General features: G+C 41.1%; 1 protein-coding gene across 4 annotated transcripts; it reads right to left on the reverse strand.

The window, feature by feature from the left end:
- Positions 1-117: 117 nt before the first annotated feature.
- LOC306885062 (protein PRRC2A-like) lies at positions 118-21983 on the reverse strand. 4 transcript variants are annotated; one of them, XM_079441390.1, is made up of 17 exons: positions 21849-21971; positions 16347-16498; positions 13409-13586; positions 12932-13028; positions 12623-12698; positions 12070-12213; positions 11653-11903; positions 11456-11538; positions 11202-11350; positions 10896-10998; positions 10597-10795; positions 8571-9108; positions 6681-6916; positions 6022-6310; positions 5717-5939; positions 2639-5565; positions 118-1281 (listed from the first exon to the last, which is right to left on the reverse strand). In XM_079441390.1, exons 2-17 carry the CDS (start codon positions 16459-16461, stop codon positions 1214-1216), a joined length of 5676 nt encoding a protein of 1891 aa, XP_079297516.1. In that variant the 5' UTR covers positions 16462-16498; positions 21849-21971; the 3' UTR covers positions 118-1213. The 4 variants fall into 4 exon arrangements, with proteins under 4 accessions (XP_079297516.1, XP_079297515.1, XP_079297517.1 ...); XM_079441389.1 differs by having other exon boundaries at positions 21678-21963; XM_079441391.1 differs by lacking the exon at positions 118-1281 and having other exon boundaries at positions 1936-5565; positions 21678-21983.
- Positions 21984-25024: the final 3041 nt, after the last annotated feature.

A 25024-nucleotide genomic window follows, 5' to 3' on the forward strand; every position in this document is an offset into this window, starting at 1 on the left:
TTGTGATGAACATGGTTTGTTAGTACGAGAAAAAAAAGCCTCACAAGGCCTTAATTCATACTTAGCATACTCTTAATGACACTGATGAAATGAAGTCAAACCACAGATCTTCCATTAAAACAAAAGATTTTTATTTAACTTTTTCTCTGTATACTTTTTTATTATAATAAGACACTTCTCTGCTTGTACATTGCTCCCTTGAACTTAAAAATGGCAACAATTGTGTGTGGGAATGTAAGTTGGGGCGGACAAACTCAAGATGCATACCAATATACATACATGTGTGTAAATCAAGGTTCCAATAATAAGCCATAGATGCTAGGACAGCAGTAACAACCTCAGGTACCTTGGTATAGTTAGAAGTATAATACAATCTCTGAGATTTTCAAGGAATACACATTGCTATGAATTTTTACTTGATATTGGTACATATAATGTGACCACATCAATGGCTTAGGTTTAAGAGGGATGATAAACAGCACTGAAAGCCGATGGGAGAACGGCTTCCAAACGAATAGACCAAGCAAGCTGTATCTGAGGACCAAACAATGCTTGGCAAAACGTCTGCAAGAAAAGTAAAATAAACCCATTTTAGTTATTTTCCTTAGTAGGTAGGAAAAAATATATATATTTATTTAACATTTTTTCCACTGCACTTAAAACATATACACACACACTTGAATGTATATAATGAAAATATCCTAGATAAAATAAACATCCTAATAGTGTCAGAAAAGGTGGGCAATTGGGACTTGTGTTCGTCTTTCACAAAGCGTTCTATCCTCAAAAGAACACATTACATGTAGAGATCAGATATAAATTCACACATACTTTTTAAATGCCCTACTCACACATTTCATTTGAAAGCCCTACTTATTAATTCAAAGCTATTCATTAGACCAAGGCATTCCCAGAAAACAAACAAACCCCAACTTACACCATTAGGATACAGATGCTGGTCAAAATGAGGAGGGAACAATGCTTTGATCGGTTTCTTTTTAGACGTCAAGCATTTGTGGTTTCTCAATAACCTGGGCTCAGGCTCCCTGGATGGGCAGGTATTGTTTGACGTCAGGCATATTGCACATTGAACCAATGTGTCATTTTGTAACACTACTCAAAAAGGGCCACAGACTCCTTGGCATTGACTTGTGTCTCAATGAGATGACTAGTAAATTGAAGATCAGTCCGAGGATGTGAGCAAGACAGCTGCTCATAGTTCTGAGACATGTTTTGGGGGACTTTGGAAATACACGCTGGAGGAAGAGCTTGTGTAGGTTCCTTTAAAAAAAAAAAAAAAAAAAGGGACATTACAATGCAGAGGATGGTCAAAGAGTGATTCTCTACACTCCCTAGAACTGGTAAATGAATATAACAGTAGCACAATACTTGCCATGTTCAATAACCTGAAACTGCAGTATGACACCTAGTCAAATAAGATGCCCAATATACAGCTATTCATTTGGAGGAAAAAAAAAACGCTGAACGATCTTTATTCTAAAGGAGAGTTTTGGAGTTAACGGACTTAATATAAGTGCAAAACAAAAGAAAATCTTTAACGGATGTTCTCGTAAAAAAAACATCTAATTTAATGAGGATCTGACACTAAGGCTACGAGTCATTTGATTTGCTCACAACAGAAACAACCTTAAAACAATGTGATCCATGAAGAAGAACTTTTGAAGGACCTTCAATTAAGATCACCGTCTAATAATATTATAAGTATAATGTGCACTATTAGACTACAATTCCATGCGGAGGCCAAAACAGCTAATGAAACTATTTGAAAACCCAAAGCAATGAGCAGAGAGGACCTATAACTTAAAATAAGGAAAAATACACCACATAGTTCTGAAAAGTGGGCATTACAGTGATTTTCAAAAAATATTTTGAACGTTGGTGTGATACTTGGCGGGCACAATAGTATGCGAGTTTGAAGCAAAAATGAAGAGAGTTTTATTTAAAAATGAATTTTAATTACCTGTTCTGCAGAAAAAAAAATATATATCCTCACCTTTAAGAGGCTGAAATTAAAAATTAACAACACAAGAAGGGGGAAAACAAATCTATGATACATTTTTTCCTCATTAAAAGAGCAACTTCCAGAATCCAACATGTGATGTGAATACACAAGTACATAATAACAACCTTGGCCTTTCATATATACTTCAAGCCACAGTTCTTACACAAACACACGTAACGTGTGCCTACCCAGCATACACCAACTAAGCACAACTTTGTTAGGTTTATGTCATTTTGTGCTTGTATATGCAAACATAAATGGGCCATGTGGTCAAATGCATTTTCAGTCAGGATATATTTCCATTAAAATGGGGTGTAGTATGTAAAATCTCAGAGTAGAGTTTAGGATTTGTGGGAGCATGAAAGGACACAGAGTGCGAATTTCCAAATAAGGGACAAAAATGTATAAACCAAAAGAACTAGAATGTGTTCATGGTCTTGGTAACTAATCATTTATGATAATAAGGTGTTAACATGTTAAGGGGGAAGAGGTTTTACAGAAAAGAGTGGCCAATGATAGAGGGATGCATTTTAAATATTTCCAAATTAAAAACAAAAAAAAAAATAAAGCATCACTTCCTGTTCTTAGGAGAGGGCCAGTTGCCACGCCTCTCACCACGATTGCCCCCGCCATTGCCAGCTCCACCCACCGCCCCACCAGTGCCAGGCGGACCCCTGGGGCCTCTTCCTCCACCACCACCGGCATTAACCCTTCTGTTCTGCCTCTCCATTCCAGGGCGCTGACTGGAGAAGCTTCTCTTGCTGGTGGCCAGTTCTTTAGCTGTCATCTCTCTCTCGCCCCCACCGCCGCCTCCACCACCTCTTCCGGATGGATGGTGGTGGTGGTGATGGTGGTGGGAGGAATAGGGTTTACCACCACCTCCACCCTCTCTTTCTCGAAACTCGGTGAAATCGCTGCTTTCGGAGGCTGTTTCCCATTCCTCGTTGGCCTGATCAGAGTTCTGGTTAGAGACGTCTGGAGATTTGGCGCCCCCAGCTGGGTTATGGTTGTGATGGTGTTGAGGGTGCAACTGGGAGTTGCCCTGGTAGTGATGGTGGTGGTGGCTATTGAAATTTTGGTTTCCACCCCCAAGGTTGCTGCTGTTATTATTATTGTTAGAAGTTGCGGACACACTGTGTTTTGCATTTGCAACAGCTGCGGTGGATGCATTGGGAATGCTATTGGTTTCTTGCAGGGAGTTCTGCAAAGGTGAAGCAGGCTGCTGCTGTTGTCCAGCTACGACTTTAATAATTCCACTGCTTCCATTGATACGGGCTGCATTCTCTCGCTCTTGCTTGAGTCTGCGGAATCTGGGAGGCTTGTCCTGCTGATGCTGGGATCGTCCGTTGCGTCTGCGACGAGGGGGGCGCTCAAATCCCCTGTTAGGGAAACCTCGTCCATCGGGGGCAGACAGAGGAAGAGTCTGGGCAGGAGTGCCAGTGGAATTTGATGGAACATTACTTGAGGACAGTGGGGCTCCAATGCTTCCGTTCTCAGTGGGCCCCTGTTGGACAGCTGTAGGCACAGAGGGATTAGGTGTAGAGGGATTTGCACTTTGACTTTGAGACTGATTCTGGTCTGCAGATTTCTTCTTATCAACATTGGCTCCACGGCCTGAATCTTTAGGAGGGGATGGCTGTGAGTACGTCTGTTGCTTTCGCACAGTTGCAGATTTTGCAGACCAGCCATGAGAACCAGAGCCAGGTCCAGATCTGTGTCCACCAGACACTCCAGCACTGCCTCCACTTCTATGGAGACCTCCTCCAGCACCACCACCACCTCTGCCACGTCTAGATGGCACTCCCCTTGGTGTGAACACTCTTGTCTGGGAGTTTCTGATTGGAGCTGAAGAAGATGAAGGGCCTGTTGTAGGGTTCTCTCCTCCAACACCAGTCTTGGTGTTTAGCTTGCGGTCTTCCTTGTCAGAGTGAGCAAGTTCACTACCAGCACTCTCACTGCCTGTTTCAGATCCCCGTTGTCTCCTCCTCTTTGGCACCTCATCATATTCAGAGCCTTCACTTCGAGTCTCACTTCGGTTCCTAGCACGTCCCGGATTTGGCTGAGAGCCCCCATGTCTATGCCTACCACTGCCAGATGATGCCTCTCGCTTGTATTCTTGATTAGAAGGTGCATGGTGGTAACCACTGTTGGCAGCTGATCTATAATCCCTGCTGCTCCTGCCACCTGCTTTGCCACGGCTGCCACCACCTGCACTGCCGGTGTAAGTGCCCCTGTAGCCTCGGCCTCGGCCGTAGAACTCTCCTCGGCCACGGTTGGATCTGCTACCTCTGGACGAAGATGCATGGTAAGTTGTGTTCCCTCTTTCAGCAGAATGCTCTCTTTCCCTCCTGGACTGTGGAGCTGAAGAGACAGAATTCTGGATAGAGCTTTCTCCATTTTTGGGTCCTTTACCTGGACCCCCAGTGTTACCTCGCTCCTTTCCGCCAGTTCTGGGTTTATTTGATGAGACTGCATCATCTTTCCCACCGAGTGCTGTGGAGCCTTGAGCCCCAGAGGCCGTTTCTTGTTTGGTTGTGGTCTGGCTAGCATCTTGTTCTTTAGCTTTACCAGAGCCTCCAGTGGTTTTCTCTCCTCCTCCTTCACCACCCTCTCTTTTCAATTCTTTAAGTACTGGTCTCTTAATTGGACCTGCTCGCTTGGCTGTGGTGCCATCTGATTGAGTAAAGGATTTGTTCTCAGCCCCCTGATTTGCAGGTTGTTCAGTATTTCCACTCATTCCAGAGCCCGGAGCCTTCCTGTTATGGGTTGAGCCCCCACTCGCGCTGTTGCTACCAGGCCTCGGGCCCCAGTGTGTCTCAGTTTTGTGCTCCCGACTGCGAGGGTTGGCTTTAGGGTGGTGCTGCTGCATAGAATGCTGCTGGGGATGATTTTGTGCATTTCCCATTTTCTCCTGTTTCCTTCCTGAAGCATGAGCAGATCCAGTATCATGTTCAATCGGTGGTGGTACCTGGTTATGTAAGGACTGTTTTCCACTACCTTCTTCTCTAGCTGAGGAAGATGATGATGATGAACAGGAAGGGGAAAGGGACAGCTGATGGAGTGGAGGTGAAGGGTCACTCTTTTTTGGCTCCCCCCCTTTTTCTCGCTCTCTGCCATTCTCTTGCTTATGAGGATGAAGAGAGAAATGAGGGGCGTGAGTGGGGGGACCATGGTGTTGGAGATGTGAGTTGGTCTCCAAGGCCGAGTGATCAGAACGGCCATTACGGTCATAATGGGGATGAGGAGTCCCCCAGATTTGAATCTGTTGACTACCCTCCTGGTGGCCAAAACCATGCAGTGTCCCTCCACTGCTGGCTCTTTGCTGCAAGTGGGAGCCCATTCTGGTTCCATTGTCAGGGTAACTACTGTAACCTCCTCGTCCACCCATAAAGGACTGATGATGGGCATGGTGGCTGGCACCCTGGCCCCCAACTTGAATCCCAAGAGGTGGTGGGGTTTGGTTGGATGAGCCAGATGGAGAGCTGGGCGGCTGAATGGGAGCTGTGCCTCCCTCCCGCATAAGTACTGGAGGAGTGTCAGTTCTAGAAACATAAAAAAAAAAAAAATGTATCATGCTTGTGAAACAAATTAAAGAAATCTGGAATAAAGAATTTGAATAGAAATTGGTTTAAATACAATAACTTTGCATTTATATATGTATTAATAGCTTCTATTAAAATAGCTTCTTGTTACCTTTGACCTTTGCCAGCCTCTTCTTCCTCGACAGCTTTCTGCCGTAGGGGGGAGCTTAGACCTCGACCCTCAGTACCCCCTGGAAAAACATCTGGTCCCCAAGCCAGTTTGGGATCCATTGGAGGTGTGCCCCGATGGGGATGAGGGGGTCCACCATGCTGCTGCCTATCAAATGGATCTGACCCAGAGCCACCTGAATCAGAACGCTCTCGACTCATCATCCCTGAAACATAGAAGTCCCTATAATCTCTGGACACCAAGATTGTTTGACTAATATTCACAGTTGATCTCAGTTATTTACTAACCAGAAGGATGGATGCTGGGAGTGTAGTAGTCCATGGGTGGGGGACGTCCCTGCATCATTCGGGGGTCCATGTAGGGCATCATCATCCAGCGGGGATCAAAGTTCATAGGCAGAGGTGGAGGACGTCCCATTGAGCCAGGAGGGTAAAGGGTTGGCTGTTTGGGCCCAGACTGTGGTGTGGAACCTGGAGAGGGGCCCTGCTGATTCTGAGGCTGGAACTGATTTTGGGCAACCTGGTTATGTTGCTGCTGCTGCTGCTGCCACTGCTGCTGCTGTTTGAGAAGTTGCTCCTGTCCACAAATGATAGACCACATATTATACAAAAATGTATTATGTTAAATCCAGTACCCGAGTATAGAGACATATTTGTTACTATGTTAAAAGATAAAAATGCTCTTTACATTTTTGCTTGGGTATGAAGTTAGTGTACTCCTATTACAATACTCCAACTAACATAACTCCTGAAAATAAGGACTCAGTCACGCGCGTCTAATCTAAAAATTCTGGTTTGAAGGGATTAAAACAGTTCAAACAGTTTCTGGGATATAATGTATTTAATACAACAACTGAAGCACTAATTGTGAAAGTCAAGTTCATAATATACATTCATTAATGGCTACAACTTTTTCCATATTTAGAGACAAAACATCCAACACAAACCTGCTGTTGCCTCTGAAAACGAGGAGGAAGCGATTTTTGATACTTGGAAAAGCCCTGCCCAGATGGACCACTTCCCTGTCGTCCTGTTCCACCAACATTTTCAACCACCTTCACCGTGTCATCTCCACCTCTAGTGCGGATATGCACCACGGGTTCCTCCTTGACATCTCCAGGCACTGGGACATCCAGGGTTTGTGGATGCTGCATGGGTAGAGGCTGCAGAGCCTGCTGAGACTCTGAATGAAGAAGAAATCATGCATGTTACATATTACATTTCAACTTATTTAAAACAAATACTGTAATCTGCTCATCATCTTCTATAACAAATTCACCAAGAAAGGTCCACCAAGTATCAGAACGACAAAGAAATACAGGTGCATCTCAAAAATAAAGAATATCGTGAAAGTTTTTTTTTTATTTGTTTAAAAAAATGAAGCTTTCATATATTCCAGATTCATTACATGTAAAGTAAAACACTTCAAAAAGTTTTTTGTTTAAATTGATGATTAGAGTTCACAGCTCATGAAAGTCAAAAATCCAGTACCTCAAAATATTAGAATATTTCCTAAGATCGATCAAAAAAAGGATTTGGAAAACAGAAAATTTCAAGCTCAAGTATGATCATTTATGCACTCAATACTTGGTCGGGGCTCCTTTAGCACAAACTCCAGCATCAGTGAGGTGTGGCATGGAAGCGATCAGCCTGTGGCACTGCTGAGGCACTACTGAGCCTTCAGCTCATCTGTATTGTTGGATCCACTGTTTCTAAACTTTCTCTTGAAAATATCCCATAGATTACATATGGGGTTCAGGTCAAGCATGTTGGCTGGCCAATCAAGCACAGTAATATCCACTTGGAAGTGGTTTTGGCACTGTGGGCAGGTGCTAAAGTCCTGCTGGAAAAGAAAATCAGCATTTCCATAATGCTTGTCAGCAGATGTTAGCATAAAGTGCTCCAAAAGATGGCTGCATTGACTTTGGACTTGATAAAGTGAAGTGAAGTGTGGACACACGAAACACAATGGACGAACACTGGAAACGTCACACTGGACTTCAAGCAGCTTGGATTCTGTGCCTCTCCAGTCTTCCTACAGACTCCAGACCTTGATTTCCAAATTAAATGCAAAATTTGCTTTTATCTGAAAAGAGGACTTTGGAGCACTGAGCAACAGTCCAGTTCTTTTTCTCCTTAGCCCAGGTAAGATGCTTCTGACGTGATTTCTGTTTCAGAAGTGGCTTGGTAGCCCTTTTCCTGAAGACGTCTGAGCGTGGTGACTGTTGATGCACTGACTCCAGCTTCAGTCCACTATTTGTGAAGCTCTCCCAAGTGTTTGAATCGGCTTTGCTTGACAGTATTCTCAAGCTTGCAGTCATCCCTGTTGCTTGTGCACCTTTTCCTACCCAATTTCTTCCATCCAGTCAACTTTGCATTTAATATGCTTTGATACAGCACTCAGTGAACCCCTTTCAGTAATGACCTCCTGTGGCTTACCCTCTTTGTGGAGGGTGTCAATGATCGTCTTCTGGACCATTGCCAAGTCAGCAGTCTTCCCCACTATTGTGGTTTCAAAGAACAAGAGATACCTGGCATTTATAATGTGGGGATGGTCATTTAATGAAACTCAAATTTAAATATTCTAATATTTTTTGATACAGGATTTTTGACTTTCATGAGCTGTAAGCTCTAATCATCAAAATTAAAACAAAAAACTTGAAATGTTTTATTTTACATGTAATGAATCTAGAATATATATATAGGTTTCACTTTCTGAAATGTATAAAAAAAATGAACTTTTTCACGATATTCTAATTTTTTGAGATTCACCTGTATATTGCCCAATCAACCAAAAACACTAGACATTTTTTTGTAACTCTTTATGGAATACTAACCAGTATTGGAGTCATGGCTGCTGTTGCTGCCAGCCCGCTGTCTGTTATTAATATTCAATCCTAGTGTTGCACCGCTTCCCTGAGAAGATGATAGAGGAGGGTCTTCAGTGTCCATACAGGGTGATGGTGGCTGACTGACATTAGGAGATGAAGCAGGTGCAGACAAGGAAGGACTAGGACTGTTGGTCGGAGTATCACTGGGGGTGCTGGGTTTAATAGTCTGCTGCTGTTTTTCATCAAGTCTTTTCAGCTTCTCTGCACAGGCAGCACGCCGCTCCTCCTGCATTCTCCGCTCCTCCTCTTCACGCCGCCGACGGGCACGCTCTACCGCAGCAGAGATCTCAGTTGATGACTGCTTCCTCCGTTGCCGCCATGTCTCATCCTCATCCTCACCCTGTTGCTGGGGATGCAGGTTGCTGGTGGGAGGAGGGGTCGGCCCACCAGGCATTGCCCCCGCCTGCTGCTGCGCCTGGGCACCACTGGGCTTCTGGGGGGCTAGGATGGGGCCTGAGACTGGCGACTGGTTCGAAGGCCGGTCCTGTTGACAGAAGGCGGTTTATTAACCAGGGCTCGCAAAATTTCTAAATCCCTGGTAGCCCTTCGGGCAGGTAATCTTCAGATTTTGGTAGCCCGAAAATTAATTGAACTAGCCCAAATAAAATAAACACCATAAATATCAATCAAAAAAAAATTTCAATACACAAATATAAACAAATATTAAGGAAAGAGTTTTATTTTACTATCTACAAGGTATCTGCAGAATTCTTAAAAATCTGTTTAAGGCAATTTGAAAAATTATTTCTTATACCATTTAACATTTAAAACTGTCTAAGGCCTTAAAAACTCTTCAATTTAGTTGTATCAAATTTAAGAACCCGTGGGAGCAATGTTCCTCTAATTTTTTTTTCTTGCTGAGCAAAACTTTTCTCTATTGAGCGGACATTTCGGGCACCTGAGCAAAAGCATTCTTTATACCAGACATGTACAGCACACACACAAAAAAGTGTGTAACTTTTAACTTTAATGTGCTATTTATATTTGATTTGACCCTTGATGTAACTAAATGATATACATTTTAGATTACCCGAGAAAACATTTTTACTGTACAATACACTGCAGTTCAAAAGTTTGGATCAATAAAGTTTTTTAAATGAGTTTCTTTTGCTCATCAAGGCTGTATCTATTTGATAACATATACTGAATATTATTTATAATATTTACACAAAATAATATTGTGAAATATTATAGCAATTTGAAATAAACTTTCTGGGGGAAGTCGTGGCCTAATGGTTAGAGAGTCGGACTTGTAACCCAAAGGTTGCGGGTTCGAGTCTCGGGCCGGCAGGGATTGTAGGTGGGGGGAGTGAATGTCCAGCGCTCTCTCCACCCTCAATACCACGACTGAGGTGCCCTTGAGCAAGGCACCGAACCCCTAACTGCTCCACGGGCGCCGCAGCATAAATGCCCACTGCTGCCCACTGCTCCGTGTGTGTGCACGTTGGATGGTATTTATAAAATACCATCAAAAACACATTATTTCTTCTGCGCGGCCGCGGTGGAAGAAGAGCGCGCTCAGCTTAGAGGGAACATTGCGTGGGAGCCCTGTATTTAAGGTAGCCCGTCGGGCAGGGCAGTGATACATTTTGGTAGCCCGACTGGAAAACGCAATAGCCCCGGGACGTTGGGCTAGCAATTTTACAAGCCCTGTTAACTAAAGTTCACCAACACAACCACCACCTCCTAAATCACCAACATGCTTTTGCTAGTGCTTCATGTCGTATCCGTCCTATTTCTTGGACTCTATCCCAATGTACCTGGCGGTAGTAGGAGTAGGGCCCTTGTCCAAGAAGTGGACCTGGTGGGGGGGAGCCACCTAGTCCAGGCCTATGCCCCTGGGTACATGTATCAATCAGCGAGTCATCCAGGAAACACAAGCATGTTCCTGTCCTCACAGTGACTGCACATTATTTGGCAAAGGCCAGTGGTACCAAGGGCTTGGACCTGGATGGGGAGATGAGATGCATACCTGATAAGATCCTGCATTTGCCTGACTGCTCCAGCTGCTTCCACCCTCCTCGGCCCAGCCTGGCTTGCTGGAGGGGGACGTGGAGCCATCTTCAGCAGAGGAAGGAGGGGTGCGGCGCGAATCCCCTCCACTGTCGGATGCCCGGGAACGTGAAACAGGTGCAGGCCCATCTTGGGATCTTTGCTGCTCCCTTGACTCCCTGTTACAACAAAATATAAAAACAAAGTTTTCAAAAAGAACTTCAGTGTGCAAAAAGTTAAATTAATCAACCAATGGTAAAACATTTTGGAAATGCTTACCGGGTTCCATTTTTGTTTTCAGACCGTTCCTCTTCCCCATCATCCTCTCCTTCATCATCGCTGAACTTCAACTTTGCGGAGTAGTCAATTTCTTCCTGTGCTCCTGGAAACAAAGAAAAGGTTACTGCACTGTCGTTATATGTTGTACCTCTATACCAATATTGAGAGAGCAATAAAAATGCTGGGTTACATTTTTTTTGCTCACTAACATTTAGCCATTGTCATTTGTTAAACAACCACAAAATAGGCGAGTTACCCAATTATTCCATTCTAATGTGCCAGAGTAATTGAAAGCATTCCTCTTACCAGCCCAGCCTTCATCTCCATCATGGTCCAGCTCATCCAGCTCCTTCAGGTCATCCTGTTTGAGGATGGATGGGCGTTTTACCACTTCACCCCGGGAGCCTCCAAGGGGCCGCCCATCTGGCCCTACTCCACCCTGTGACTGAGAAAACCTGGCAAGAAGTAGTTGGAAGAAAGTTAGGAAAGCCAACTGGATGACTGTGGAAATAAATATTAGTACATTAATTTCTAATCAGTATAAATATATATATTCTTACCTAGGGGCCTCATTCGGGTGTGGGTACCTGTATGGTCCCTGTGGACCATAAGGGGGTGGAAAGGGCAGGTATGGCGGATACATCTAGAGAAAAACATTCAGAAAGAACAGAAAGGCTATGAATGCACTGAACAAATCAAATCACAGTTTTAGAGATTCTCTACAGATGGGCCAAAATTAAAATGTTACAAAACTTACGAAGGGAGGCATGATGCCTCTGTAAGCCTGGAACTGCGGGCCAATAGGTGGCTGGGGGAGGGGAAGTGCAGGGTTGCCGGTTGGGGAAGTTCTAGGCGGCCCATGAGAAGATGCATTCTGCTGTGGGATGGGAGGGGCCCCAGCAGCACCCTCCATCACCATGGCTCCCCCAGCACCGCCCTCCGCAACTGCCTCCCCAGCCAGGGTGGGTGCCAATGCCCGGCCCCCACCATCCCGCCAGCTTGTTACGTCTGGAACAGAAAGCAACAAATTATTAATTGAGGAACTGCTGAGCAGATGTGAACCAGTATGAATCAAAAGCACTAGAAGATAACAGATATAACATGAATACCACATGCTCCAAAACACAAATCACCACAACACTTATCGAAAGAAGAGAAGGGCTATCATGCTTACTTTGGGGGCGGAGGCTTGGTCCTGGCCCATACCACTGATCTGCAGTGGCCTGTTCTTTGCCAACTCTGTCCTGGTCTCCAGCCGCCTGCAGGGTGGGAAATTCCTCGCGAGAGAATGGCGACGGTTGGTTTGATCCCTTTCCACCTGTGAAAAAAGCAAAGGGAATTGAATATCGTTGATGTACTGTATAAAAAAGATCCTTCATTACAAACGTCACTTCTCTTGTCCAAACAGAACACGATGAAACAAATTAACAGCAATAGATTTACAGCAAGTGTCCACTGATATTTTGAACTGAAAAAAAAACATAACTTTACATTTCTTAATATTCCTTACTGAGAAATGTAGTTATTAGCCCTAATTAGAGTTATTTAACCAATGCTCTATTTCAAGTTTATCACACAAATTTGGTTTTATCATATACTGCTGATTTAAAAAAAAAAAGTTTTATAATTAAAACAATATTTTATACAGGAAACCCTTTTACTACTTTGAACCTCTGTACACATAGTGAGTTGTCATCTGTATGCATGTTCTTGGTACTGTGTCTTACCATCTCCTTGTACTCCATGTGTAACACTTGCCGGAGCCCAGGACCTTGGCCCTGCGGCTAGAGCTTGAGTTGGGGCCTAACATACATACAGAATTGTCAAGAACCAAACAATGTACCAGAGTAACAAAAAGAACAATGTAATTAATGTACATTTAAGCCAAAAATCCAGTTCATTGACTTTAAACATGTTCACTGGTATGCATCTTGTCATACCACAACTACAGCTGTAAAATGCAGGCTTCATTAGCTCAGACTTGTTGAAAAACAAGTGCATAATGTTGGAGATTATTCATGTTTGTGTGATGGCACCTCTTGAGCTGGGGGTGTTCTCGGCACGCTCGGCGCAGACGTCTGTGAGACCACAGGCTGCTGCGACTCCGGCTGCGCTGCTGACAATACATCGGTACTACAGGGAAAAATCAAAACAAAAACAACAAACATTAGATGGCAGGCATGGACATGTATCCAATCAGACTGCATTTACAGACAGCAGAGGGTGGAAGGTCTCCAAATATAATTATGCCTTTGCCTGAGTTTTCTACAGTCCAATCAAAACCAGACTTGATGTGATTTTTCTATAGAAACAAACTGATTTAAGAATCTGGGTGGTCCATAGTGAAAACGATGCACCATTAGAGCACAGTGTCAGTTAATTGAGCACTTTTTCAAAGAGCAGACTGTTATACTGATAGTGATGGAGCTAGTAGGGGTTTTATATTTATTGTGTATTAAATTACACAAAGAATAATGTAATGTAGCTCCTTCAGAATGGTGAACATGCCTCACCTCTTTGGGTCTGCTTGTTCCTGCTTGCTTGCCCATCCTGTGCCGTCTTTGGGAACGAGCGAGACGTTGGGGTCGTTGCCTTTGTTCTCCGCCTTCAAACTAGGCAAGCTGGCAGGGGGGGGCATGCGCCGTGCAGAGGCAACTTTACCAAGAGACTGTAAGCCATGACGAGGGGCAACTGAAAGTAGAAGAGTGACAGGAGGAGTAAATAAACAAGTGCAGGAACCCAATACCGTCTTGAAGGACGCAGCCTGACACTAAGCAGGAGAGACTGCAGCATGTGCAAGACCATCAAACTCCCTCATCCATTATGGCTTAGGAATGCTTGGCTGGCCAGTGAAAGTAGCAAGACTATCTTGTGTGGATTTGTTTCAAGTGGTTGACTCTAAATTGACTTGAGGTCAAAAATCCCATTTTAACACTCTCACGACAGACTTGGCAAATGCAAAATAGGTTGAGAATTGCAAAGAGCAGTCGTTGGCGGTTTCAGAAGCTGAAAAACATCTGTCCTGACTCTCAATCCCCTGTTTGTTCCCTGGAGCCAAGCAGCCTGGAGTGCTGGGAGAATTGTATTTTGGAAGAGGGACAGCTGCTTAGAGTTGGTAGTTCAGCTACTGAATAAAACATAAGCAGGGAAAACGATGAACACAAGAAGAACTCTGTCTTAGGTCAAACCTCAAAAGTTCAGCGAGCTGCCCTGGACAATGCTAGTGTTTAAATCACACTAGGGTGGATCCAGAGTGGGATTTAAGAAACTTAGAAATCAATGAACATGAAGCGGCTTTGTTTCAGAAAGGTCAGACAGATTATGTTCTTAGCTTGCACACTGCAAAGAACTGCACTGTCTTAATACGCAACTGCTGTATTACACAGTTGTGGCAAAGACAGATGAGCTGCATCAGTCCAATCAAAACGGCACAGGAGACATCACTTCCTGCTAATACGTGAAGTGTCTTGCAGTGGAAACCCAGTGCCCTATGATGATTTCCGAGATGCAGTAAAAAAAACGCATGGAATCACACAATCCAGTCATAAAAATGGAATTTACAGAATAACACTGAATTTTGCACATTTTGGTCGAGTAAATCAAAAGGAGGGCTGTACACTTATTTAAATTGATATTTATAGACATTTTACTGTATATTAAACGGCAAAAAGACTGCATGACTATGTGAATGAGCGGAGCGGTTTCATCTACTACCACACACTAAAGCGCACGTGGCACTTCCAGCATCTGCCGTCTCACTGTATGAGGACATGAACTTCATCTCCAGAGCTGCTTTGAGAAGCATTTTGCCATTTAATCTGATAAAACTATTGTCATACCATACACAGAAACTCAAAGGTCTGCACAACACCCAATTAAAATATAAGTTCTGTTTAACTTGAAGAAATTGTGACAGAACTACATTACTATTTTAAATTTGAATCTACTTAAATTAACAATAAAAATATAACTAAGAAAACTTGAAGATCAGATTTCATAGGGAACTAAAAACTTTTGTTAAACCTTTAAGAAACTGTTGATAAATTGTCTAAATTTCAATACGGCTGGGTATCGAGTTCGATACTTTTTAGGCACCGACCGAGTTGCCTCGATACCACCGAGTATCGAAAAACGTCTTGTCGTTCGGTACCAAACTTCAATACCTAAGGGTTTAATCTCGTCAACATCAGCCAATAAGCCTGCAGCACAAGGTGTGTTTGACTAGAAGCGGCGCCGTGCAAATCGATTGGTGTTTGACATCCGCGAGGGCGATTCGAAAGCATATGAAGCAGTCTGCACACAGCGCCGCGTCTAGTCGAACACACTTACTAGTTTACACCGGTTACACTCAGAGATGTGGCTCACACATGAGGCTGTAGCGTGAAGGCGTCCGAACCCCCTTAGATGTAATGTAAGGCCGTTTACACTGGTGCGTTTTTGCTTAAAAATGAAAACGATCCTCATCCATTCTGGCATTTCAGAAAAGATCTCCGTCCATACTACACGACCGAAAGTGTGCATTACATGACCAATCATGCACACTGTAGCATCAGGCTACATAAGACAATAAATAAGATTTATATTCCGCTTTTACTCAAAACTCACTTTAAACCACCATTGAGTGTTTGTAATAACTTCCTTTTGCCGTCTAATGTGTGTTTTGGCCATTGCTGAAATATGTATATAGTCCTCGGAGTCAGAACAGCGGCTGCGGAAGAGAGAAGGCATATTAATGTTATACATACTGGCAGACAGCGCTGGAAGCTGCTAATGCTTATCAGTAAATTAGTGTAAAATTAATAGAAATTATGATTCTGTCTGAGCTATGCAACAGATGTGTAAAAAAAACTATTTGAGCTTTATTAAAATTGTGTTGGATACATTTTGTTCCTTTGTGCAGTGGCTCAGGAGTCTTTGAGTCTGTATAAACGTCAAGAAGCTGAAAAAATAAAACCAAAGTTTTTTGTTTTTTGTATTTTTTTTAGATAACGTAATCTTGTTAAAATTGATTTCATAAAATTGGTATCGAAAAATGTATCGTTCAGGAAGCAGTATCAAAATCGGTATCGATATTGAACATTCTTGAACAATACCCAGCCCTAAATTTCAAGATTTCAATTAAACAGACTTTTTGATTACTGAAAACTTAATTAAAGCAGGGATAAAATAGAAATTTGGGGGGGGGGGGGGATTTCATAGGGTCCTAGAAAACAATGAATACAAAAATACAGATTCCAATCACCATGGAACAGAATTTGCAAACGTATTTCTGATTTCAACAAGTGTTCAAAACTGTGTTCAGAATTGTAAACATTAAGAAATGTGCATTTGAAAAGTTAACAGGGTCCATGCTGATTTCATGCTGACCTGAGTTTAACCCAAGATTGTCTATATACAAACAGATAGGGACAAATTACTTAAAAAATAAACTTTAAGTCAATGCAAGCTCACCAACAGGCTTCTGTGCTTCAAGGCTCTTTCCTTTGTAGGTATCAAACAGGTTGAGAGACGCATACTTGGTTTTGCCATCCTTCCCCTTTGCCGTTTGCCCAGAGCGCTCTGACATTGCGCTGTACGCTCATTGAGTATGGTGAGTCCTGAGACTGACAAAGAAAGAGAGAAAGAGAGAGTGAAAAGGGAGAATGTGATGCTGAGTCGAAGGGTGTCCCCTTTCAAGCGTTCCCATGTTTTCAGGATCAAAATGAATGCTAAACTGAACAGCCAAGTGTAGGCATGAAAGGAAGGGTGTTTGGTATAGTTTATGTTTTACTGAAATGGGCTGTATTAGCAAATACTACACACAAGACCCAAATAGCTAATGTAGTTTCTATGGGTGGATTTTTCTCTGTGTAGTCTTTTACGTATATCTTACCACATATGAAAGCTACAAGACTTATCAGCTTTACATGGATACGAGTATGGATATTCTGAACAAGAATCAATGTTTTCAGGTTTCATTATTTATATAAATTTTTCACAATATATCTGAGAAAACAAGAAAAAAAGGTCCGTTCACACCAGAAACTTTAGAGATACCTACAGCACCAACATAGATAGACAATAATATTTAGGCCTAGTTTATTATAAGCGCTTTCTGCAATCATATCATCCGCTGCTTTAAAGTCATCAGTTGGAAAAATAAATCTGAAAGCAATTCCAATGATACTGTGCCATTTTTATTATGGCTGTGGTAAGACTTCACTATTCTCATGGAACTGGAATGATTATTAAAATTTTAGAGTCACAGTTACCATCCTTGGTGTGAACAGGCCTTAAATCTGGAATAAAGTCAAATACTTTGTCTAATCAACCAAACTCACACAGAATGCATCTTTGCATTCTAAAAACGCGAGACTCAGCGCTCAGAAATGGTTTAAAACAAAAGCACGGAGCAGAACACCTTCTGCCAACTTGCTACTGTAAAGGGCCGGTCACATTGAACTTTTTATTCCATTCATACAAATGCGAATGCATCAGACAGGAAACGCAAGCCTGTGCGAAAAGTTTTGCATTTCGCTGCGTTCCAAAGTTCAAGCTTGGTGAACTCTGGTCTGCGAATTCGCAGATCGATACTTTACAGCATGACCTTCTATCTGAATTAAAAGAACAAATTTAAAACTGCAGCGCTGCAGGAAAGTGTAGTACACAGTATGTTTTTATATTTTAGATGTATTATAATTTATTACGTGTTGAATTTATCCGTTGCAGTAGGGTTGCACGATTAATCGTATGCGATTTCCATGCACATTTTGTCAGTAAAGCCGGTTCTGTAATCAGCAGTACATCTCCATCACCTGCTTTCAGATGGAGCAGCATTTACTACACAGAGCCGTAGTTCACTGACAGGTAACGCAAAAAAAAAAGTAGAAAATGCAGACGATATTATTGCGCGATTATGAAATCGAAGAAATCATTCGTGATAACGAAAGCTGTTTGCGTAGCTTCTCAGTGAACAACGGCTCTGTGTAGTAAATTGTGCTCTATCTAATAGCATGTGAAAATACCACATTTAATAACATGTTTTTACTCCAAACTCACTTCATATCGTCAGTCGAGTGTTTGAAATAAATCCTTCTGTGAGATGATGTGGCTTCTTACACAGAATAAGGGACACAACATATTTCATAGTATTCTTAGCAGTGATAAAGACATTGCATTATAAATATACTTTAATATAATAAAAAATTATAATAATAAGAACTCAGATAAACCATATATTGTCATAGTCGTGTGTTTACTAGACACGTTGAATCAATGAGAGCAGTTAAAACTTCTGTTTATTCAGCTGCAGCGATTGTCATTTCCTGGGTTTCTTCTTCAGGATGTTTTTGGAGTTTCCACACGAGAGCGCCCTCTGGCCTTCGGATGAAGATTTACTACTGATCACAGAACCGTGCTTCACTGAAAGATACAAGACAATCGCAATTTCGATTTCACTTTATTTCGATTTATCGTGCAGCCCTACGTTGCAGCATGTGAAACTATTTGTTTCCGATCGCTAATTCATTCCGGTTTACACATTTTTCGTTGTGTGAACTTTGATCTGCCTTCAAAATACCCGGTAAAAGAGTCGCATGATAACGCGCATCATCAGCCTTTACGGCATTGATCCGGCATTGTTCACACAGCGCTCATTCCGGGACTGAACCCGGCAATGTTACTAGGTCCCCAAAGCGGGATTGATCCCGGAATCAATCCCGGGACGTGGTTGCGTTCACACAGAAGGCACTCCAACTTTCCGGGACCAACGTGCAGTGTGAAAGGGGCTTAATTGTTACAACACTGACCAAACTGAGTTAAGACTGAATACTGACTCTTTATAGACTAGGATGTCTCAACTATGCATAGATTCAGTTAAAACAGTGAGAAAACTGATATCAAATCAATAAACAATAGAACAATAGAACCTTGACTTTTACTGGTGATTTACTGCATTCTGTACATCACTGTTCAGTTTGTTTACATAGGTCCTCCTAGGCATCATGTTCAACCAACTCAAGTCAACTGGGGTGTCCCGTATTATCAGTTCAACAGATCTCACAGCACATGACCCATGTTTACACCAGACCAGCAGAAATTTGCACAAACCCATCAAACAAGCAGCAAGTTATTTCAAACAGTAATCAAACCCATTTTTCCCACTAAATTGCTTCTTTCTGTACAGTAAGCCATCAGACAACTGCTCATTAATTCATAAAGTCAGACTTATCAACAAAAACCATTAATGACTTTAGCACATTTTTTAAAGGCCAGAAAAAGGCACTTGCGACTGGTGTTACCATGGTGATGCATTATAAATGTTGTTCCTCTGTTTCTGCCTTGCAAGGGGTTGCATCCATAGCAACACAAGGGCTGTCTTTACTGCTAGCCAGTGACAGCCACTCAACTCACACACATTCATAAAATCACTGATTTTAAAATATACACAAGCCATGACAACAGTCTTGTGTCAAACACTAGACAACATTTGCAAAACCACATAAGTAGCCTCCAGTATGACAAATAAAGAAACTACCTACATCTTGCCACCTGTAGATTAATTATCACGAAGGAACACAATCTGTGACCCTAAATACAAAGCAAAGTAGTTTTCACAGAGGTCATCCATTTGGACAACACAAGAGACTCTCCATAAAATAATAATATATACAGGTTTCATTTAAAATTATTTAAAATGTGTAGTTTTAACAGTAAAATACTGTAAACATGCCATGGCAAAAACCTGTTAATTGGTAAATGGCACGTTCACTTTCTGTAAAAAAATAACAATTTAAAATGTTTCATAATTTTCAAAATTATTTACAAAATGTAAAAGATCTTATGGGAAATTTTTTGTCATTTTACACTAAAATACTGTATTGATTTTTAAATTAAAAGTGAACAGTCCTCTCACGATTTACAGTGAAAACCTGCAAACTGAAATTCCCACAAATTCCTTGGGACAATTAAATCAGTTATTGAAATATACAGTTTTTACAGTAAATTTAACAGGGTGTTTACAGGTCAAATTTCAACAACAACAACAACAAAAATGCTTTTTGGCCATTCATTTACACAACAAAGACTTCAAAACTTTTGAAAACAGGTTTCAAAGTGCAAGTTTTTGAAAATTATACCATTAACTTTAAAAAAGTGATTTTGTGAAAATGGTGACATCATGCACCTGCGTATTACGTGGCATGCCCATAAGCTGTTTCTCTCCTAAATTAGGGTTGATAAAACTGTCTTTGTACTTGTTTCAATTCAAGCTGTGGGTACTTCAGATGTAAAAGTTCTAGCAATCACAGCTGTAAATTTTTGTTAACTGTAAACTTATTGTGTTTACTGTAAATTTCACTGTGTTTCTTCTACAGTGTGACATTCAGCATGACACAGGATCTCCATAGGGTCAGATAACATTCATTATCATTCCTTACAAAAAATTACAATGACAACCATAGGTTTTGCCAAAATAACAGCTACCAGTTCTTAGAATATTTGGATGAGCCACCATTCTCAATATCACAAATATTCTAAAATGTTTGCATAAGGTGTGATAGCCTTGGCCAACATAAAGCGTCATTGCGCCACAGGTGTCCCGAGTTCGAATCCGGCCCAAGGATCTTAATAATAACTGTAGTAAGTGTTAATTTGGCGGCAATTTTGCAAAGGACAACTAAAACAGCACCAAAATACTGTTCAAAAACAAAACTGCTCCAACATGAATAATAAAAGCGCACAATCCGTTATTGAAGAGCACAGTCCTAAACCGTCCTGCTTCTCTATTTAACACACAAACGCTATCGCAGTGTACTATACACATCAATGTCATTGAATGGGGCAGATGCAGATTAGGAATAGCAGCGATGGCCAGTTGGCAAAACCTGTAAAATAATCTCTACGCAACATGAAGCAGCGCTGGCGCACAGGAGCTGCGTAGAGATTATTTTACAGGATTTGCCAACTGAGCAGCTTTAGGCAAAAACACTTAGATAATTCATCTAACCTTACGAAAAGCCCGGTATCTGCTATAAAACCGGGTGGCTGATATATTATAAACCCGGTGAATTGTCTGCTTTGACTGGTTAACTCGCTTCTAGGAGCCGCGGCCTCCATGTTTCGTGCTGGGAGGAGGGGGCAGACCTGTGTGTTTCATAATATACATAGCTTCAAACAAGTGCAGTAATCTAGACATTGACTGGACAAATCGGAGAAGGCGACCGATATAAAACGGGGAAAGGAATGGTCAGTATAATTGATGCTGCGGGTTTGATTAAAGGATTTGATGGCGAGAACAAAACAAAATGGCGGCGGTGAAGTGAGGCCAGAGCTACAAGCATATTAGCATCGGGATTTGTGATGATTTAACAACACGGGCTTCATCTAGAATCCGAGTTCAAGGCTTTTAGAGAGCGATTTAATATACGTTTACGCAAAAAAGTCAACTGGAGCCTTGATTTGAACCAAAACAATGCACTTGCCAAACATGCAATCTCAGTCAAAGCACGTCTAATGTATTTCTTCAATCTAGGCATATTAATTCAACTCAACGTGAACATAAAACTGGCTAAAATGGCAAGCGGTGTAAATGAAAAACCTCACAAGCTCTTATTAATAACAATACGGTGCATCTTCGACAGGATGTGTGACACACACACACAAGCTATGCTGATAGCATGCTAACGTTAGCCGACACCGACCGATGAAAATCAGGACAGCTGGCCCCCAACACTACGGTCACAAACACCTCTATAATAAACCCTCTTTAGTGCACTCGAATGATCTTTAGACACAGCTACTAACCTGGTCTTGTCCCGACTTGTCTCGAGGTTGTATCGTTGAGTTATTAGCAATAATCGTGAACTAGCTAGTAGCTACCGTTAGCACAAGCTCTTACAAAAGCTCAAAACAGGATTATGTGTTGAAGAGATCTGATGAGGATTGCTGAGGACGGATGTATGCAGTGAGGCTTACTTGTGCTCCTCTTTCTTTTTTCCAGAAAACAAATGAAAAAGGAAAAATAAAATAATATTGCGTGGGTCGATCCGTCACTATTAGAGCCGTCAACGGCTTCTGAGGATGGAAGCGCAGAGAGGGGCGGATGCGAGCGAAGGGGGCGGGGTTAAATTAACATAATAAATTCCGAGCTTGTCTCTTGGCCAATCAGATCATATATGTTAAAATACAATTTACACATGTAAAGCGCACCTCTTGCTCAGTGATAGAAGTCCACTATGAATGGCCTGAGAAGACAAGGCTGATACGAACAGGTGCAACTTGATCATATCTTCTCAGTCAGCATGATTATTTGTATTAAAGATGATTCACTTAGATTTACACTGTAAACAAAGTGATGTGTCAGTGGTTAGATAAAAATATGGTATTATCATGTTTTTGGTATTATGTTTTTAAAGGTGTACCATAGTATTACAACTCATGTGGAATGTTTATGACTAATCAGAAAAGTAGGTCTACCATGGTATATATTAAAATACTTTTAAACCAATACTTTTAAACCAGTTCAAAAAATGTTAGAGAGCATCACCAGAAAGAAAACTTAAAGGGATAGTTCACCCAAAAATGCTCATCCTCAAGTAGTTCCAAACCTGTATGAATTTCTTTGATTTTTCTGCCGAACACAAAGGAAGATATTTTGAAGAAAGTTTGTAACCAGGCTGTTTTGGGCCACCATTGACTTCCATATTAGGAAAAAAAAATACTCTGGAAGTCAATGGTGCCCCAGAACTGCTCTGTTTCCCACATTCTTCAGAATATCTTCCATTGTGTTCAGCAGAACAAAGACATTCATACAAGTTTGGAACTACTTGAGGGTGAGTAAATGATGACAGAATTTTCATTTTTGGGTGAACTATCCCTTTAAGGCAGTAGGACATGAATAGGCCTATAATAAAAGATAACAGACTGCAATTTTTGTGTCATTTGAACAACTAACAGGTTTATTTGTCATTAAAATGTAGGCCTATATACACTACTCTTTTGCTTGCCTAGACTGCATTTATCTGATCAAAAAATGTAAAAACAGTAATAATGTGAAATATTATTACAAATTAAAATTAAGCAATTATTTTGTTTTAGTTATTTTGTAATTCTTTTAAAATAATTTTGTCTTAGTCACAACAAAACACACCTTTGATTTGTCACTGGGATCAGTGCATGCTTCATTGATTTCAGACTAAATCACACTAATCCACCAAACACAGACATAAAAACGTGCCAAGTAGGGCACACACACACACACACACACACACAGCAGTGGTGGGCTTTCAGTGCACATGAATAATAAGAAAACTGTCCCCGCAATTCATTAGTCAAACATTTAATTGCCAGATGAGAAAATTAGTGAATGAATGATTAAAAATTAAATCAGACAAAGCTATAAAATCACTCATTAATAATTCTGAGAAGCAACTCAGGTTTGGTAAAACACGTTGAAGTATGCATGTGTGTTACTCATACCAAAAGATTTCAGCAGAGTAGTCAGAGTGAGTTGCATGTATAATGTTTGACAATGTGCATGTCTAGAAAATAATAGAAAACACTATTATGATGTTACACATCTGTTTATTTATTTTTCATGTCATTTGAATTGGAGTTTCACTTTTCTCAACAATACTTTTGAATATTAGAGAGAGTGAAATTCCAGTCCGGATTGCTCTATACAGTCGTGGCCAGATATATCGACACCGTTGGTAAATATGAAGAAAGAAGCCTGTGAAAATATATCTGCATTGTTAATCCTTCAATGAAAGGTTGTTGTTTTTTATCTTTTATTATAAAAAAAAAAAAAAAAGTTTCATTGAAGTAAAAACAAAGAACTGAAAATGGGGGGAATCTATTTATTAAATAAATGTTTTTCTCTAATACACACTGGCCACAATTATTGACACCGTTTTATTCAGTCCTTTTTTAAGACCTTCATTTGCCAAGATAACAGCTCTGAGTCTCTCCTATAATGCCTGATGAGTTTGGAGAACACCTGACAAGAGATCAGAGCCCATTCCTTCAAACAGAATCACCCCAGATCTTTTCAATTCTATAAGGTCCATATTCATGTACTCTCATCTTAAGTCAACCACACTAATTTTCTATATTGGGTTTAGGTCAGGGAGCTGGGATGGCCTTCCTTTTGTGTTCAGTGTTTTGATTTTATGTTTGTTTTTAGATCATTGTCCTGCTGGAAGATCCAATCATGGCCCATTGTAAGATTTCTAGCAGAAACAGTCCACCTCCAGAAGAAAAATAGGCCCACAACATTAAAGATACAGCAGTATATTTCATTGTGCACATAGGGGCCTTGTAGATTATCCCTGTGTGCTGTGCACCACCCATCTTGAGTGTTTGCTGCTAAAAAGCAATTTTTTTTAGTTTCATCTGAACATGAAGCCAGTCCCGTTTGATGTACCAGTAGAATTTGTCAGCAGAATATGTGTGGAGTTTGTTTTTGGATGAGTGAGGAGGACTACTCCTCCAGGTAGATTTGTTACATTTTCATTTGATTGGAAATTCTTAGTTATTGTCCTGATAGTGGAAATGGGAATTTTCAGTGCTTCAGATATTTTCTTACAGCCACTTTCTTGTAAAGATCAACAATCTTTTGCTGCACATCAGAACTACAGTATTGTAATGGATGATTAAGGTAATTGGGCCTTTGTTTTCTTGCCTATTTATAATCCTGTGAAACAGGAAGTCATTGCTGGGCATTTTTATATTCATAGTCACTAAATCAACATGCATTTAGTAAATCAAGGAAAGGCCCTAATGAAGAAATCTGTTTCAAGATATTTTTTAAAAGTGCATAATGATAACTTCTGACATTTAATTCAGGTGCGAAGATAATTAATCTTCATATATATATCATCCCAAGTACACAATACATGTATGGTCACATGAACTTTAAGAATCATATACTTTTTTGTTTGTTAGTTTGTTTAGATAAATTTCTCAGAGGGGTTTGACCAAACGATTAGACAAACTAGGTTTGTTTTTATTTTTATAAATCATCCAAGCTCCCGATTCCTAGCCATTTCTAATATACATTTGATATGACTAAATATTATTAAATTGTAAAGAAATTCCAGGATCAGTTCCCTTTTCACGTAGGCCTAGTATTTTCATCGGGTCAGTCGTAG

The sequence above is a fragment of the Barbus barbus genome (assembly GCF_936440315.1).
Source record: "Barbus barbus genome assembly, chromosome: 19".
Taxonomy (NCBI): Eukaryota; Metazoa; Chordata; class Actinopteri; order Cypriniformes; family Cyprinidae; genus Barbus; species Barbus barbus.

Excerpts from the sequence above, each read along its gene's own strand:
- LOC306885062 (XM_079441390.1), bottom strand. The coding sequence starts at position 16,461 with ATGTCAGAGCGCTCTGGGCAAACGGCAAAGGGGAAGGATGGCAAAACC. Across the intron at positions 11,539-11,652 it reads GAGGCATCATGCCTCCCTTC|ATGTATCCGCCATACCTGCC; the intron begins GTAAGTTTTGTA and ends GTTTTTCTCTAG. Across the intron at positions 5,940-6,021 it reads TCCCAGCATCCATCCTTCTG|GGATGATGAGTCGAGAGCGT; the intron begins GTTAGTAAATAA and ends TCTATGTTTCAG.